This window comes from Scyliorhinus torazame, chromosome 18, assembly GCF_047496885.1.
Source record: "Scyliorhinus torazame isolate Kashiwa2021f chromosome 18, sScyTor2.1, whole genome shotgun sequence".
NCBI lineage: Eukaryota > Metazoa > Chordata > Chondrichthyes > Carcharhiniformes > Scyliorhinidae > Scyliorhinus > Scyliorhinus torazame.
This window is the reverse complement of record NC_092724.1, coordinates 167,102,481-167,120,180: the sequence shown is the minus strand read 5'-3', so window position 1 is coordinate 167,120,180 and position 17,700 is coordinate 167,102,481. Positions and strand designations below refer to the sequence as shown.

General features: G+C 46.1%; 2 protein-coding genes across 7 annotated transcripts in view; one reads left to right on the top strand and one right to left on the bottom strand.

Moving 5' to 3' along the window:
- abcc3 (ATP-binding cassette, sub-family C (CFTR/MRP), member 3) overlaps positions 1–9,522 on the top strand; it is a 146,932-nt gene extending 137,410 nt beyond the window's left edge. For 3 of the 4 annotated variants that reach the window (XM_072483866.1, XM_072483869.1, XM_072483868.1), the window contains 3 exons: positions 5,783–5,949; positions 8,718–8,912; positions 9,061–9,522. In XM_072483866.1, coding sequence (XP_072339967.1) covers positions 5,783–5,949; positions 8,718–8,912; positions 9,061–9,169 — 471 coding nt within the window. In that variant the 3' untranslated portion in view covers positions 9,170–9,522. Of the gene's footprint in view, positions 1–5,782; positions 5,950–8,717; positions 8,913–9,060 lie in introns of those variants that run through there. The other variant, XR_011936286.1, reaches the window with a different exon arrangement.
- A 579-nt stretch (positions 9,523–10,101) lies between these two features.
- LOC140395727 (luc7-like protein 3) overlaps positions 10,102–17,700 on the bottom strand; it is a 28,336-nt gene continuing 20,737 nt past the window's right edge. For 2 of the 3 annotated variants that reach the window (XM_072483870.1, XM_072483871.1), the window contains exons 10-11: positions 14,514–14,713; positions 10,102–10,712 (exon numbers count right to left, since the gene is read on the bottom strand). In XM_072483870.1, coding sequence (XP_072339971.1) covers positions 14,547–14,713 — 167 coding nt within the window. In that variant the 3' untranslated portion in view covers positions 10,102–10,712; positions 14,514–14,546. The remainder of the gene's footprint in view (positions 10,713–14,513; positions 14,714–17,700) is intronic. The other variant, XR_011936287.1, reaches the window with a different exon arrangement.

Genomic DNA, 17,700 nt, shown 5'->3' with positions numbered 1-17,700 from the left:
TGCCAGAAATAATGCGGATACTTGGGGAGTTTGGGGATTTTTCAGGGTATAAATTGAACATGGGGAAAAGTGAGTTGTTTGTGGTGCATCCAGGGGAGCAGAGTAGAGAAATAGAGGACCTACCGTTGAGGAAGGTAACAAGGGACTTTCGTTACCAGGGGATCCAGATAGCTAAGAATTGGGGCACATTGCATAGGTTAAATTTAACGCGGTTGGTGGAACAAATGGAGGAGGATTTCAAGAGTTGGGATATGGTATCCCTGTCACTGGCAGGGAGGGTGCAGGCGGTTAAGATGGTGGTCCTCCCGAGATTCCTCTTTGTGTTTCAGTGCCTCCCGGTGGTGATCACGAAGGCTTTTTTTAAAAGGATTGAAAAGAGCATCATGGGTTTTGTCTGGGCCGGGAAGACCCCGAGAGTGAGGAAGGGATTCTTACAGCGTAGCAGGGATAGTGGGGGGCTGGCACTACCGAGCCTAAGTGAGTATTATTGGGCCGCTAATATTTCAATGGTGAGTAAGTGGATGGGAGAGGAGGAGGGAGCGGCGTGGAAGAGATTAGAGAGGGCGTCCTGTAGGGGGACTAGCCTACAGGCTATGGTGACAGCCCCATTGCCGTTCTCACCGAGGAACTACACCACAAGCCCGGTGGTGGTGGCTACACTGAAGATTTGGGGACAGTGGAGACGGCATACGGGAAAGACTGGAGCCTTGGGGGGGTCCCCGATAAGAAACAACCATAGGTTTGCCCCGGGGGGAATGGATGGGGGATATGGAATGTGGCAAAGAGCAGGAATAACGCAACTGAAAGATCTGTTTGTGGATGGGAAGTTCGCGAGTCTGGGAGCGCTGACCGAGAAATATGGGTTGCCCCAAGGGAATGCATTCAAGTATATGCAACTGAGGGCTTTTGCGAGGCAACAGGTGAGGGAATTCCCGCAGCTCCCGACACAAGAGGTGCAGGATAGAGTGATCTCAGAGACATGGGTGGGGGATGGTAAGGTGTCAGATATATATATAGGGAAATGAGGGACGAAGGGGAGACTATGGTAGATGAACTAAAAGGGAAATGGGAAGAAGAGCTGGGGGAGGAGATCGAGGAGGGGCTGTGGGCAGATGCCCTAAGCAGGGTAAACTCGTCGTCCTCGTGTGCCAGGCTAAGCCTGATTCAGTTTAAGGTATTACACAGGGCGCATATGACTGGAGCACGGCTCAGTAAATTTTTGGGGGTGGAGGATAGGTGTGCGAGGTGCTCGAGAAGCCCAGCGAATCATACCCATATGTTTTGGTCATGCCCGGCACTACAGGGGTTTTGGATGGGGGTGACAAAGGTGCTTTCAAAAGTAGTGGGGGTCCGGGTCGAACCAAGCTGGGGGTTGGCTATATTTGGGGTTGCACAAGAGCCGGGAGTGCAGGAGGCGAGAGAGGCTGATGTTTTGGCCTTTGCGTCCCTAGTAGCCCGGCGCAGGATATTGTTAATGTGGAAAGAAGCCAAGCCCCCGGGGGTGGAGACCTGGATAAATGACATGGCGGGGTTTATAAAGCTAGAGCGGATTAAGTTCGTTCTAAGGGGGTCGGCTCAAGGGTTCACCAGGCGGTGGCAACCGTTCGTCGAATACCTCGCAGAAAGATAGATGGAATGGAAAAAAGAAGGCAGCAGCCCAGGATCGGGAGGAGGAGGGGGGGGGGGGGGGGGGGGGAGGAACCAGAAGGACTCTTAGGGTTGTTAATATATACTGTATAATATGTATAGGTCGTTGCGACAGATAATTATATATTGGACTGTTAAATTATATTTTTGGAGAGTGTTACTTGTGATAAGGCAGTTGCCAATTAGGGTTAGTTTTCATTTTTGTTATTTATTATTTATTCATTTTCTGTTTATAAAATAGGTCATTGTTATTTGTGTTGTTATAATATTGTGTAAAGGATGCACAATGTACTGTGTTGGTTGACCAAAAATTTTCAATAAAATATTTATTTAAAAAAAAAAGGGTAGCAAGGATTATCCGGGGAACTACAGGCCGGTGAGCCTTACTTCAGTGGTAGGGAAATTACTGGAGAGAATTCTTCGAGACAGGATCTACTCCCATTTGGAAGCAAATGGACGTATTAGTGAGAGGCAGCATGGTTTTGTGAAGGGAAGATCGTGTCTCACTAACTTGATAGAGTTTTTCGAGGAGGTCACTAAGATGATTGATGCAGGTAGGGTAGTGGATGTTGTCTATATGGACTTCAGTAAGGCCTTTGACAAGGTCCCTCATGGTAGACTAGTACAAAAGGTGAAGTCACACGAGATCAGGGGTGAGCTGGCAAGGTGGATACAGAACTGGCTAGGTCATAGAAGGCAGAGAGTAGCAATGGAAGGATGCTTTTCTAATTGGAGGGCTGTGACCAGTGGTGTTCCACAGAGATCAGTGCTGGGACCGTTGCTGTTTGTAGTATATATAAATGATTTGGAGGAAAACGTAACTGGTCTGATTAGTAAGTTTGCAGACGACACAGGTTGGTGGAATTGCGGATAGCGTTGAGGACTGTCAGAGGATACAGCAGGATTTAGATTGTTTGGAGACTTGGGCGGAGTGATGGCAGATGGAGTTTAATCCGGACAAATGTGAGGTAATGCATTTTGGGAGGTCTAATGCAGGTAGGGAATATACAGTGAATGGTAGAACCCTCAAGAGTATTGAAAGTCAAAGAGATCTAGGAGTACAGGTCCACAGGTCATTGAAAGGGGCAACACAGGTGGAGAAGGTAGTCAAGAAGGCATACAGCATGCTTGCCTTCATTGGCCGGGGCATTGAGTATAAGAATTGGCAAGTCATGTTGCAGCTGTATAGAACCTTAGTTAGGCCACACTTGGAGTATAGTGTTCAATTCTGGTCGCCACACTACCAGAAGGATGTGGAGGCTTTAGAGAGGGTGCAGAAGAGATTTACCAGAATGTTGCCTGGTATGGAGGGCATTAGCTATGAGGAGCGGTTGAATAAACTCGGTTTGTTCTCACTGGAACAAAGGAGGTTGAGGGGAGACCTGATAGAGGTCTACAAAATTATGAGGGGCATAGACAGAGTGGATAGTCAGAGGCTTTTCCCCAGGGTAGAGGGGTCAATTACTAGGGGGCATAGGTTTAAGGTGCGAGGGGCAAGGTTTAGAGTAGATGTACGAGGCAAGTTTTTTACGCAGAGGGTAGTGGGTGCCTGGAACTCGCTACCGGAGGAGGTGGTGGAAGCAGGGATGATAGTGACATTTAAGGGGCATCTTGACAAATACATGAATAGGATGGGAATAGAGGGATACGGACCCAGGAAGTGTCGAAGATTGTAGTTTAGTCGGGCAGCATGGTCGGCACGGGCTTGGAGGGCCGAAGGGCCTGTTCCTGTGCTGTACATTTCTTTGTTCTTTGTTGAGACAAGAGCCATAAATTCCAGGAACGCTTTTGGGGATCCATAGAATTCCTGCAGTGCAGGAGGCGGCAATTCAGTCCATCGAGTCTGCACCAACCCTCTGAAAGAGCCCCCGACCTAGGCCCACCCCCCCACCTAGCCTGCACATCTCTGGACTGTGGGAGGAAACCCACACAGACACGGGGAGGACGTGCAGACTCCGCACAGAGTCACCCAAGGCCAGAATTGAACCCGGGTCCCTGGCGCTGAGAGGCAGCAGTGCTACCCACTGTGTTACACTGATTACCTTTAAATATTAAATCAAAACAGTAACAAAAAACTGAAGTGCGCGAGATTACATTTACAGTTAATATTAATATTACAAAGCATTCCCCCCAAAAAGATTTCCTACTGTTAGACTTGCAAATAAACACCCCTGTGCTCAACAGTCCCTTAGAGATATTTAATCTTTAAAAGATTCCAGTAATATTACAAGGCAAATCCACTCTTGCTGTCGGGCTTCTTACCACTTCCCACTCTGCTGTGGAAATTCAAGAAACTTTTAAAACAAAACTCTGCTTTCTGAAAAAGGAACACCTTTCCAGCTTGGCTGCAGCTGCCTCAGTTATCTTCCAGCAGAGAGTCCATTCCAGAGAGTCTATTCCAGAGAGTCCATTCCAGAGAGTCCATTCCAGAGTCCATTCCAGAGAGTCTTACGTAGCCAGTCCCCCAAAGCTCTCAGCACCTCTCCTTGGTATTTCCCCCCTTCTTAATCTAGATTCCATTGCTCTTCTCTTTCTTTGAAAATATCTTTTCCAGAATATAAAAGCCTTTCATGTTTTCCCTATTGCTACCACTTTCTGGTCAATAAAATTTAATAACCTTGCTTTATTTATTTACAACCTTTCCAAGTTGTAAATCCTTTTAAACTTCCCTTTAAAATTTAACTGAACACAACAAACCTAATAAAAATGTCTACCCATGTGCTTATTGTCTACCTTTAGCTCCTGGAACCGTTTACTGTGCTCCACCCTGTAAATCCCCGATTAAATTAAATGATGTTCTGACACACCAAGCCTGCTTCACAGAATAACACAATAAGCACCCAACATTTCAAAAAACTATAACATTTTTCTTCACACCAGCTTCCTCTCATACTCTTAATTTTTTCCCCCGATTTAATCTTAGTCATTATCTGCTGTTTATTATATTCTGATCAATCATCCGACCTTTGCGCAGTTACAAGCTTTTTCCTTGGGTTTATTACTTTACTGAGCTGTTGCTTTCCTGAGCTTCATTAGAATTTTTCTTTGTAGTAGGAATACATTTATCCCGAATATTCTGAACTATCTTCTTTAGTGTCTAACTGCTCCTCTATTGATCGGTCATCTAGCCCAGTATCCCAGTTTACTTCAGCTAGCCCAGCTTTCAGGCCCACAAACTTGGCCTTATTTAAGTGTGAAATACTAGTCTTTGACCCACTCTTCTCAATTTCAAACTGGACGGAGCATGCAATCATATTGTGGTCACTTTGTTGCCTGGGGTGCCTTTACTCTGTGGTCATTAATTAATCCGTCACATTACACAATACAAGTTCTCTCTTGATAACATTTGATGAACTCCTCATTCATGCGATTCCTGGCAATCTGATTTTTCCAGTTTATACGTGGATTAAAATATTCAGGACCCAATCATAGTCCTCCTGCAGACACGTCTCTGTAATGGCTATCAGATCATATTTATTTACTTTGACGTGTGCTATTTGGTGCCGTGTCACCCTGGGCGTTTCCAGCTTGGATTCTGTGCTGAGAGGGGGGGCCCACTCACCAAAATATTACCTACACTAGGCCACAGCTGCCCTCATCCTCCTGGTGGCTGGTCAGAGTAGGAATCCCACAGCTAGAGAGAGTCAGGCAGACCAAAGGAAACATAAACAAGTACCTGGGTAGGAGAATCACATTGGCACTGCCCCACCCCAGCTCATTACTGTACTCAGCAACACAATCCATGGGCAATAGCTCCGCAGTCTTGCTAACGTTTGACCTGTAAGTTTCACCCAGTCTTGACCAGCATCGAAAGGGTTAATAGAAGCCAAAGCATAAAAAGTGTCCACTGAATTTGGAACATGTATATTAAATCACCACCACCTTCCCCCCACGGGTGGAACTGGAGTTGACTGTTGCTGGGATATGAATTGATGAGCAGTAGTTTCAGCTTCCCGCTGACCTTGTCTCCGGGTGCGTGTAATACAGAATCTGGCCGCCAGAAGGTAGTCACGCACTCACTTTCATACAGCACACGAGGATAGAGGCTCAGAACAGCTGACTGAACACAGCCAGAATCGATGATCGTGGCATCTCGTGGCCCTGATTACTAATCCCTCTGATCTGTCTATTCAAGGACCCTGTCCTATTCTCTGGCACATTAAGAATGAATCTCGACCCTTTCAATCAGTACTCCGAGGAAGAAATCTGGAATGCTCTGGAACTATCCCACCTGAAACGGTTTGTTCACAGTCTGCCGGCCGGGCTGGAGCATGAATGTTCGGAAGGAGGCGAGAACCTCAGGTAAATCCAGCCGTTGTGATGAACTTTATTAGCAGAGATTTGGGGCAATGCGGTGGTACCAATGGTTAAGACACACTCCTTCAAAACCTGATTCACCCCCCCCCCCCCCCCCCAGGTCCATTGTTCAGTTAGTCTTCACATTCTTAACCAGTTTGCAGCCTGAGAGACCCTCAAAGGACTTATCAACTCACCCAAGGCTACCTGCAGCTTTAATACAAATGAATAACCCGGCAGTTTGAAACAGGTGGCTTGTTAAACTCAGCCCGCTGCTGGTTTAACCTGAAGGAATTATTTCACACTAGTCTGGGGGTTTCTAAACTGTGTTCCTGTGCAGGCACGCGACGTCCATCCTCATTTAATTATGACAGTCACACACACACCCAGCCAAATGGTTAGAGCTTTACTATCACTCGTCTAAAGCAAAGAACTGACAGTCTGTGTCGTGGGAGGTCTCCGACAAGAAACAAGCCCGATCTGGTGAAATTAACAGCTGGAATTCACTCCCGTCAGTTCCTGGAGCCGGAAACATTGTCAACACTGATCTTTCTTGCAGTCTGCTCATTGAAATTCACACTCAGCAACCCGCCCATTCGCATGTTGCCACATCAATGGCTGGGGTGGTATTTTCTCTGCTTCATCCTGACCTATGGTAGCTTTTTTGGGGTTTCTTTACTGGTGCCACAAGGTACCTTCATATCGGTGCACAGAAAATTCATTCCACACATAGATGGAGATTGCCCAAGGGAGAGAGTTACAGTCCAGGAACACCAAACCCGAGCTGCCCCTTTTGTCCTCCTGGGGTTTCAGCCGCAGTGAATACAGGTGGAACCTGTCCAGTGTATAGGGGAATGGTACAGGCTTTGGGGAGTTGTTAGTTTGTCGCTTAAATCTTGGGGCCATTTAAAATCCAAGTTTGGGTTCAGGAATAGTATTCAGGAAGGAATGACTAGTAATCCAGAGACCCAGAATACTGCTCTGGGGACCTGGGTTCCAATCCCACCAGGGCAGAAGATAGAATTTGAATTCAGTAAAAATCTGGAATTAAAAGTCTAATGATGACCATGAAACTGTTGTTGATTGTTGTAAAAACCCATCTGGTTCACTAATGTCCTTTAAGGAAGGAAATCTGCCACCCGTAACTGGTCTGGCCTACATGCCCTAAGGGGTGGGTTTAGCACAGAGGGCTAAACAGCTGGCTTGTAATACAGAACAAGGCCAGCAGAGGGGGTTCAATTCCCGTGCCGGCCTCCCCGAACAGGCGCCGGAATGTGGCGACTAGGGGCTTTTCACAGTAACTTCATTGAAGCCTACTTGTGACAATAAACGATTATTATTATTATGTGACTCCAGACCCACAGTAATGTGGTTGACTCTTAACTGTCCTCGGGGATGGGCAGTAAATGCTGGCCCAGCGACACCCACATCCCATGGACAAATAAAGGAAAAAAGGGACACAGCAGTGATTATGCTCCCGGACTAATAGATCATAGAATTTACAGTGCAGAAGAGGCACCGGCTCTTGGAAAGAGCACCCTACCCAAGGTCAACACCTCCACCCTATCCCCATAACCCCCCACCCAACACTAAGGGCAATTTATCATGAGCAATCCACCTAACCTGCACATCTTTGGACTGTGGGAGGAAACCGGAGCACCCGGAGGAAACCCACGCACACACGGGGAGGATGTGCAGACTCCGCACAGACAGTGACCCAAGACGGAATCGAACCTGGGACCCTGGAGCTGTGAAGCAATTGTGCTATCCACAATGCTACCGTGCTGCCCTGCAGCAACTGCAGCATTTATTTAATTAATAAAACCATAAATACTCAGTATTGGTGAGCATGAAACTATCATCGATTGCCTTACAATTCCATCTAGTTCACTCATCTTCAGGGAAGCGAATCGGCCCTGGTTACCGAGTCTGGCCCATGTCTGACCCCCAAACCCACAGCCCTATGAAATTACCCAGTAAATTGTACTCAAGATGGCGCATCATCACCTTCTCAAGTGCAATAAATATTGACCATACCAGTGACACCCACACCATGTGACTGAATACAACAAAAAACTGATAAAAGCAAATTATTGCCGATGCTGGAATCCAAAACAGAAAATGCTGGATAATCTCAGCAGGTCTGACAGCGTCTGTGGAGAGAGAAGGAAGCTAACGTTTTGAGTCTGGATGACTCTTTAGTCAAAGAGAATCTGTGCTGTAGCTGTTTGATGGGACAAGGAATAAAATGCACCATCTTCAGTTACAGCATTTGAGCCAGAATTAGTCTCTGGCACTCTGGAGGGTGCAAGTTCCTTCTTCTGAACTTTCATAGAATTTATAATACAGGAGGCCATTCGGCCCATCGAATCTGCACTGGCCCTTGGAAAGAGCACCTTACTTAAGCCCACACCTTCAGCCTATCCCCGTAACCCCACATAATCCTTTGGACACTAAGGTGGTCCCTGATGTTGTGAGACAGCCATGCGAACCACTGTGCCGCCCTAAAGTCACTTTTGTCCGGTGACTCCAGCTGGAAGTGCTCGAGTGTGGATGAGTTCAGGTTTAGGCCCAGGCTAGGCTCAAACTCCTTTCAGAAGGTGACCACCTGGGCAAGATTAGGGGAGCCAGTCAATGATATCCCAGAGCAGACAGCATCCTTCAGCACCGAGTGTGGCAATCTTTGACTTTCAAAATGAGACAATAGTTTTTTCTGCATTAACTTCAGTTTGGAGCAATATTGGATTGAAATCCTTTACCTTGCCTCTCACCAGTGTGGGGCAAAGGCAGCTTGTGTGTCTTGCAAGAGCCCTCCTTAGAAAGACTCGGATTCTGATTCTGGATGAAGCTACTGCTGCTGTTGACCTGGAGACAGACGACTTGATTCAGTCGACGATCAGGACCCAGTTTGATGACTGCACCGTCCTCACCATTGCACACCGTCTAAACACAATCATGGATTATACCAGGTAAGGAACAATTTTAGCCGAGGAACTGGGGTATTGGAGTCGGGAAAAGCCTGGTTCCACTTGACAGTGTAACCAGTTAGCAAGGCGGTGAGTTCTGGAATAAATAGTCTGTTTAATGATCTTTGCACTGACATTGTTTTTCTGGCAGGGTGTTGGTACTGGAGAAAGGGAGGATAGCAGAATTTGATACACCTAGCAACCTCATTGCACAGAAGGGAATCTTCTACAGCATGGTTAAAGATGCTGGCCTGGCATGATGGAAAGCAATACAGAGTGGAAATCCTGGGCACTGTACTGCAGCTGTACATTTCCACATTTCTTGCACCGTGCCTTCACTGAACTTGCAGAACCTCAGACCTATTGGTTCCGAGTTTAACACCAAAGAGAATCTATTCCAACTCAGGAGGTAAAAGCAGGCGGGCAGTTTTATTTGTAAAATCACTGAACAGCACTCTTTCTATTTTTGTACTTGATGTATTTATACGTTAAGCATTGAAGTGCAGGAGTTTGATTTTTTTTGTAAATATATGAAGTATGAGCTACTACCCTGGAAAATGATCCAGGCAGGAGTTTGTTGTTTCCTGTTTCAATAAAACATGACTTTTCTAAACCTGCAAGTGTCCATGAACTTGTCTCAAGCAGATCCATCAGCAGCTACTTGGTAAAAAGAAACAATTGAGAAACAGGCCAGTTCACACCTGAAACCATCACAACCCCTCAGTGCACAAGAAAGTGTGTATATATGGCATTTTTGACAACCTCAATATCCCAAAGTGCTTTACAGCCATGAAGTCGTCACTGTTAATACAGATGACCGAATTACACAGCAAGGATCTCACAAAACAACAAAATAAATGGCTGATTAAGCTGGTTCAGTGATAACGTGGTCAGTACTCTGGGGGGGAATATCAACAATAGTTCCATTCGGACTTGTACATCCAGAATTGGTTTTGATGGTTCATCTGCAATTAAGCAACTCTGTACATTAGCAGCATCATCCTTAATCAGATGTTCAAGTGCATGTGACTTCAACCCACAACCTTCTGACCCAATGCACAGCTCTGCAGCTGGGTTGAACGCATATGGGGAGAATAGCGAGGTTGCGATTGGCAAGTTTGTTACAGGAAAGAGTAGACATGCTGCAGTGCTGACCCCAAAAACTAAATTAAACACAACGCATAGTGAAAGATTTACTGAAAAAAAATTTATTCATACTCAACACTAAAATTTGCAAATTACAGCAACCATATTCAAAATACAGGAACAGCAGGGCGAGGAAAAATCTCAACACTTGTCCTCGAGGCTGGATGGGAAACGAAGAAAGAGGCAGACAGCCTAGCACTACAAAAACCAAAAGAAAAAGATTGTGGCCACAGGAGCAATGGTAAAAATCAGCCTCTTAATCAAAACAGCTCTATACAACTTAGCGGCCTGGTTATTTACAGATAGCGGCTTGCTACGAAATTTAAACGTCAAGGAAAACCTTCGGGTACACATTTGTAGGTCACATGGTTCGGGCGCTTTAGTCTGACACACTTGTGGAAAAAACAGGACTCGGGTTCACTATTAGTGAAACAGAGGATTGCAAGCACAAGAAATGGGAAGGTCTCTGGGGCAGCTAATCACACACGAAAGTCCGGAAATGAATGTGTTTTTTTTTTTGCTTAAAAATTACAATTTCTCTCTCTCTCTCCCTACACCACTACAGTTTTCTTTCACCTTGTTTTAACTGGACAGATGCTTCACGTTGGACAGTCAAATCTTCACTGGGATTCCTTGACATCTTCAAAATGGCCACGCCTACAGAAATTAAACATTCAACAACATTGAATTACAATCAGTTTAAATGAATGCACAAACTTGGTCACCATTATACACAACCATTTATTTTCTGTTTTTTTTAAGAAAAAGGCAAAAGGAAAGTACCTCTTGGAGACTTCCTACTGCCCTACAGAGAGCACTTGTCTTCTGGGGTTTCTGCTAACGACTGGCTACAGCTCTAACCTAGAAAAGGAAACCCTTTCTCAGAGTGTAAACAGCCCACCTCTACTGTATCCTTTAGTCATTTACTGTAATCTCCCATCTGTAATGACAGACAGCATACAGAGTTGTCAACCGATTCATCACACAACATAAAGAGGGTCAAGGGCAGTGACTTTACATTTCTAAAAACATTTTACCTTCCGGTTGGTCAATATTAATTCTTTACTGGAAAGCTTTCCTTGATGCACCGTTGCCTTCAGCAACTAGTTAATGCTTAATTGCAGCTTCTTCAGCAGCCTCAGTATAATTTTCACGTTAAAGAATGCTTTACTCGTTGCCAATGTCTACACACCATCTTTGTGGATACGTGATGGCAGATGGGAATTAAATGTGGATTTGAGCGATGGCCATTTGATCCATCGAGGAAGAATTCAAATACATCATTGATTCCACCCCCCCCCCCCCCCGGACTCAATGTCTTGCCATGGATTATCCTGTCCTAAACACAGATTCCTCCCATTTTAATGGAGAAATTCATTTCCCTACATCCCCATCGACATCTTTGAAAGCTTCAATCCCCAGTCAGCCGAACTGTTTCTGCTGAACTCCAAAGAAACCCACATTCAGCAATTCATTATCGTAAAACTTTTCTCTGCCCCTATTACTTGATAAATATATGTTCAGAGTACTGTCAGCATTGGGCAATCTGCAGCAGTTACTGGGTCCATCCCATAGAACAAAAATCTAAAATTTTCAAATTATTTATAATCAAATTTACCATTACAATTAGAACCGTCTGTAAGATCGCAATTATGGTCACCTGCATTTATACAGCACTGTACACAACCTCAGGATATCCCAACGCACTTCCGTCAATGAATAACAGTCACTCCTGTTTTTGTAGGCAATGAGCATTCTCAGTTAGAATGGGGCCAGCTGAATCTAACTCACAATCAAGGCCATGTTGTGGATGAGGGAATTGGTCTAAATTGACTTTTAATATTAATACAAAAGGAAGGGTAGGAGATCAAACAACTACTTGCATGTCTAGTGTTCCGAGGTGGTTAAAGACTAGCTTGAGGAAATGGCATACAAGAGTGAGTGGGTCTATGCACTAGTGCGAGGGAGGGGAGACATTTATGATTTAGTTTACTGGTGTTATCACGGCTATCTCTTGCTGACTTTTTAACAGGGTGCTGCAGGAATCCCCAAAAATAGATAAGAGTTTCTGATTCATTGATGAATTAGGTGGACTGTTATAAGTGAGCTTTAGTGCTACAACTTTCGCTTCCCTGCATGTCTCCTCTGAAGGCTGATCTTAGTGTTGAGAGTCCTCTGCAGTCATTGCGAAGCAGCAGTGCTGCAATGATGCCACACGTACAACATGCGCTACCTGGGGGTGATGTACATAGAATGGTTACAGCACAGAAGGCCATTCAGTTTTTGAGTCCATGTCAGCTGTAGCAGCTACAATCTAGCGAGCGCCCTTTCCCCAATTGTTTCCCTTCTATCTGTCTGGATCCTTCATGGTTTTGAATACCTCAGTCAACTCTTCTCAACCTCCTCTTCTTTAAGAACAAACCCGGCACCTCCATTTTAGCCACATGCCCTCACCCCTGAACCACACTAATCAATTCTGCACCCCCATATGAAGCTTTCAAATCCTTCCTTCAATAAATTGCACAGAATTGGACACCATTCCGCTTAAGGCTGAACCATGGTTTAGTATTGTTCGCCTTAACCCCCTGTTCTTTTGTAACCTATGCTCCTATTTATGAAGCTCAGGATCCTTCTTAACCACTTTCTGAGCCTGCCCTGCCACCGTTAATGATTTTTCACATCAACCCCAGATCTGTGTCCCGCATAGTTAAAGAGAAAAAAAACAGCCCAAAGTGAGAAAGGAATTCATAGGGATGGGGATCATCAGCTTTTTGTATTGCGGAGAGAAGAGTATAACCCAGGAAGGTATCAGATTTAGGAGGGAGCACGGGTAGCCAGGTACAGGCAGGTGCTAAGAAACGTTTATTTCGGAGGGTGTTCAAAAGCTGCAATAGAATTACCAGGAAGGGCAATGAAGCCAGGACACTGGGTATATTTGTTAGCTGGAGGGTGTAACAGGGGTGGTAGAGTTGGTAACAAAGAAGAATGATATCAAACAGGTTAAAGCACTTCCACAAGATCAAAGTGACATAGTGGTGCCTTGCTCAATAGTAACCGGGGCTGTTGATAAGTAGACACAACACATAGAGCGGGGTACTGACCTCTGGCTATGTTTGTGTGCTACAAACTCCTGATTAATTACAATGTCCACATTTACGTGTTGCTTTTCTGCTGCGTCAAACGCCTCACAGATTTAGCTGACCCACCATCAGGAAGCTGGTCACAAGCAAAGAATTAATATTGACAATTCCTCTTCTCAGTTGTAACCAAAGTCACTGTCATTCAAATCTCTTTTGTATTTAATAATTAACGAAAACAGGTTCACCAGCCATGGCAGGGCAGCATCAGTCAAGAGCTGACTGGACATGGGATGGGAGGGCAAGAGAGGAGGATGGAGGGGTAAAGAAGTCGCAAGTCGTACCTCTGTGCTAGGGCCTGTAATGTACTGCATGAAAACAGGAGGCTGCTACACGTTTGGGTTTGTTTTTAATTTATGTGAAAAGTAAAGTTAATTCTTGAAAATTCCCTTCCATTGTAGTTTGAAGAAAATTCTGTAACACATCTGCACAGAAACAATTCCACAATTTCAAAAAAAATGATGGTGACAGGAAACGAATATTTAAATCCTGTGTTAAACACGATCAGCAAATACAATATGAAATAGCAAGCTTTAAAAAAAAAGATAAAAGATTTATTTTTAAAAACAGGCAAAAGCATTGAAACACGGAGGTGTGTAGAGAAAGGAGTGTACCTGGCACGAGTACCTGCAATTCATTCACTGATTCCTTGATTTTTAATTTGCTTTCATGGGCGACTCACAAGACCAGCGCAGTGTGAGATATGGTTCTCAGGTTCAGTTAGTCATAAACCCTACACTTCCATCAATCCAAGCTACTGGCTCGAGTTACAGAAAGACTCCATTAGAGTGCAAGGCAGTTTTAAAAAAAAAACAAAAAATCTACAACATCCGTGACATTAACAGAGATTTGTTAAAACTAAAAAAAAATCTTTCAAATATGCCTTAGATGCAGTCACAGAAACAGGAAAAAACCATTCTCCACCTAGTTAATGAATTCTAAACTTATTCAACTGATAACAGTTCACACCAATCAATACCCCAAAAACTTACAGTTTTCTTAAAGTTACTTTTAAAACACACACCCATTTATTTCCATTCACTAGATCCACAAAGGAACAGAAACGAGGACCAGGTTTCAGTACATTATATATAATATGCAGAGGTAAAGTAAGGTACCTAGTGTCTCCCAGGTGCATATTTTGTCTCTCTTACTGTCAAGACTAGTCTGTCGTCCTCGCTCGGCGTTTTACAAGTATACCTCCGCGTGCTTTTGTCGGTCTCCATCTTCTCTGTTGCAATACTTACACTGCACAGCTAAAGCGAACCAAACACAAAACACAGGGCAAACCCTAACCGAGGAATGCAAAAGCCACACTTACCTTGGTCTGATCTGAGGTCAAATCAGATCAGTTTTAATTGGACTGAGTGTCACCTTCAGATTTTAGGTCTTCGTCTCTCCCATTGACCTCGCTTTTAGTGGTGTCCACCTCCATGGGGTCAGCCTGAGCCTCTGCAATCTCTCTGTCTGTCTGGCTGGGTTTCCAACTGCTTTTCATCAATTCATCAGAATCTCTCCTCTCTGCAACACAGAGAAATGGCAACAGATAATGGGGGATGGCAAGAGGCTGGTTAACTAGAGACGACAGATTTAAGGTCATTGGAAAATAACCAGACAGGAGAATGATTTTTTTTTACACATCAGAGTTGTGACGTAGAATGTGCTGTCTGAAAGCAGTGGGAGATTCAATAGGAACTTTCAAAAGGGAATTGGAAAAATACTTGAAGGGGAGATGTTTGCAAGGTTAGGGGGAAAAGAGCCAGGGGAGTGGGACTGATGAGATGAAACTGTCACAGAGCTAGCATAAGCATGACGGACTGAATGGCGTCATTTTGTTGCTGTCAGTCTAAGATTTCCTGCTTAAGCTTTTAGATTACAACTACAGTAGCCAGGGCAGCGACTCGACCAAGTTACAGCATCAGCAGCTGTGTGAATAACTCTCCTTTCAGAGTATTTTAGCAGTTTTCCCCCAGTTAATTATTATATCAGTTCTGCTGAGGAATGGGTTCCACAGACACAAATTCCCTTTCATCACAAGTGATCCTGCAGGAAGCAGGCTCGTCTTCCTTGGGAAACATCACAATAAAGCCCTTACTCACTATGTCAGGAAGTGTGACTGGACAACTTATTAAAGTTGCCGTGGTGAATGAAGAAGAGGAGCAGAGAGGGGCCTATATTTAGTATCCACTCAGACAAAGAGCAATAGAGCTGCAGAAGCCACTGGGAAAGGTTCCTTATTGTAGCGAGGACTGAGAGCTTCAGAATGACTCCCCATCAGGAGTCAATAATTGTGGAAAAGACATTAGCAATCGCGCTCAGAGCAAAAGCTGGAGGGGGATCCGAAGGGGTGGCAGAGAGCACAGAGTCTCACTCTATGCAGATGACCTGCTCTACATTTCGGACCCACAGAGCAGCATGGACGGAATCATTGCGCTCCTGAAAGAGTTTGGCACCTTCTCGGGCTACAAACTCAACATGAGCAAAAGCGAGATCTTCCCGGTACTCCCACAAGTAGGTGGGGGCAGCCCTAACGGGACTGCCGTTTAAACAAGCCCGACACAAATTCCGCTACCTGGGGATCCAAATAGCCCATGACTGGAAAGGGATCCACAAATGGAACCTCACCAGTCTGACAGAGGAAGTAAAAAACGGACCTGCAAAGATGAACACACTCCCACTCTCCCTCGCGGGGAGAGTCCAGACAATCAAAGCGAATGTACTGCCCAGGTACCTCTTCCTACTTAGATCCATCCCGATCGACAACCCCAAGGCCTTTTTCAAAGCACTAGGCAAACTAATCATGGCGTTCATATGGGGGGGGGGGGGGGGGGGAAAGAATGCTAGGATCCCAAAGAAGGTCCTACAAAAAACAAAATCCGGGGGGGGGGGGGGGGGTGCTAACCCTCCCAAACCTACAATTCTACCCTGGGTGGCGACGGCCGAGCGAATAAGGGGATGGATCAAGGAGCCAGAAGCCGAGTGGGTGCGCGCGGAAGAGGCCTCCTGCATGGGAATCTCCCTCCGGGCCCTCGCCACGACGGCACTCCCATCCCCACCCAAAAAACACTCCAGCAGCCCGGTGATGACAGCCACTCACCAGTCCTGGAACCAACTACGGCAGCAATTTGGCCTGACCAAAATGTCGGACAAAGCTCCAGTCTGCAACAACCATAGGTTCACACCAGCGCTGACTGACGCCACCTTCAAAAGGTGGGGACAGGACGGAGGGACACTGACAGTCAGGGACCTATACACGGACGGCAGGATCGCAACAATGGACCAACTGAGAGAAAATCCAGCTGGCCAGGGGGAACGAGCCAAGGTATTTGCAACTCAAAAACTTCCTACGAAAGGAGACAAGGACGTACCCACAACCGCCACAACAGGCATGACTGGCAAGCATCCTCGATAAAGGAAACTTAAGTGACATGTATGACGGGTAGAGAGGGCCGACACCGTACTGGAGGCAACAAGAAAGAAATGGGAGGAAGACCTGGGGATTGAAATCGGGTGGGGACTCTGGAGCGAAGCACTGCATAGGGTCAACTCCACCTCCACGTGCGCAAGGCTCAGCCTGACGCAACTAAAGTGGTACACAGAGCCCACTTAACAAGGACCCGTATGAGTAGGTTCTTCCCGGAGGTGGAGGATAGATGTGAACGGTGCCAGGGAGGCCCGGCCACCATGCCCACATGTTCTGGTCTTGCCCCAGACTTGCGGGGTACTGGACAGCCTTCTTCGAGGCAATGTCCAAAGTGGTGGGGATGAGGGTGGCGCCATGCCCGAATATGGCGGTCTTCTGGGTATCAGACCAGCCAGATCTATTCCTGGGGAGGAGGGCGGACGCCCTTGCCTTTGCCCCCCCCCGATCACCCGCCGCAGAATCCTGTTCGGCTGGCGGTCAGCAGCACCGCCCAAAGCTGCAGACTGGCTGGCGGTCAGCCCCCCCAAAGCTGCAGACTGGTTGGCGGTCAGCAGCACCACCCAAAGCTGCAGACTGGCTGTCCAACATCTCGGAATCTCTCCAAATGGAGAAAATCAAATTTGCCATCCGAGGGTCAGACGGCTTCCACAGAACGTGGGAGCCATTCACCCAATTGTTCCGGGACCTGTTTGTGGCCAACGAACAAGCAGAAGAATAGCCAGGTAGCCAAGAATCAGGGGAAAGTAGCCGAGGCATGAGAGGGAGGGGGACAGCTAAACCTAAGAGTAAAGAAAGGTGAACCACAGGAGATGGGGAGGAAGGAGGGGGAAAGAGTGAGAAGACAGGGAACAATAGAGGGGAACCAGAGAGGTTGGGGGGGGTGTAGGCAGGGAAAATGATAACAAACTTGGCATCTACAGGAACAGAGAGCACAGAGAATCCAGGCAAAAGACGGGACGAACGGCTGAAGCGGAGGTGAGCGCGAGACGACAACGGCAGCGAAATCCACCCGGGAGAAGTGACAACACCAACACCAGACCCATTCACGTATTGCCCTCTGTAATTGTTTCTCCGACACCCAAAA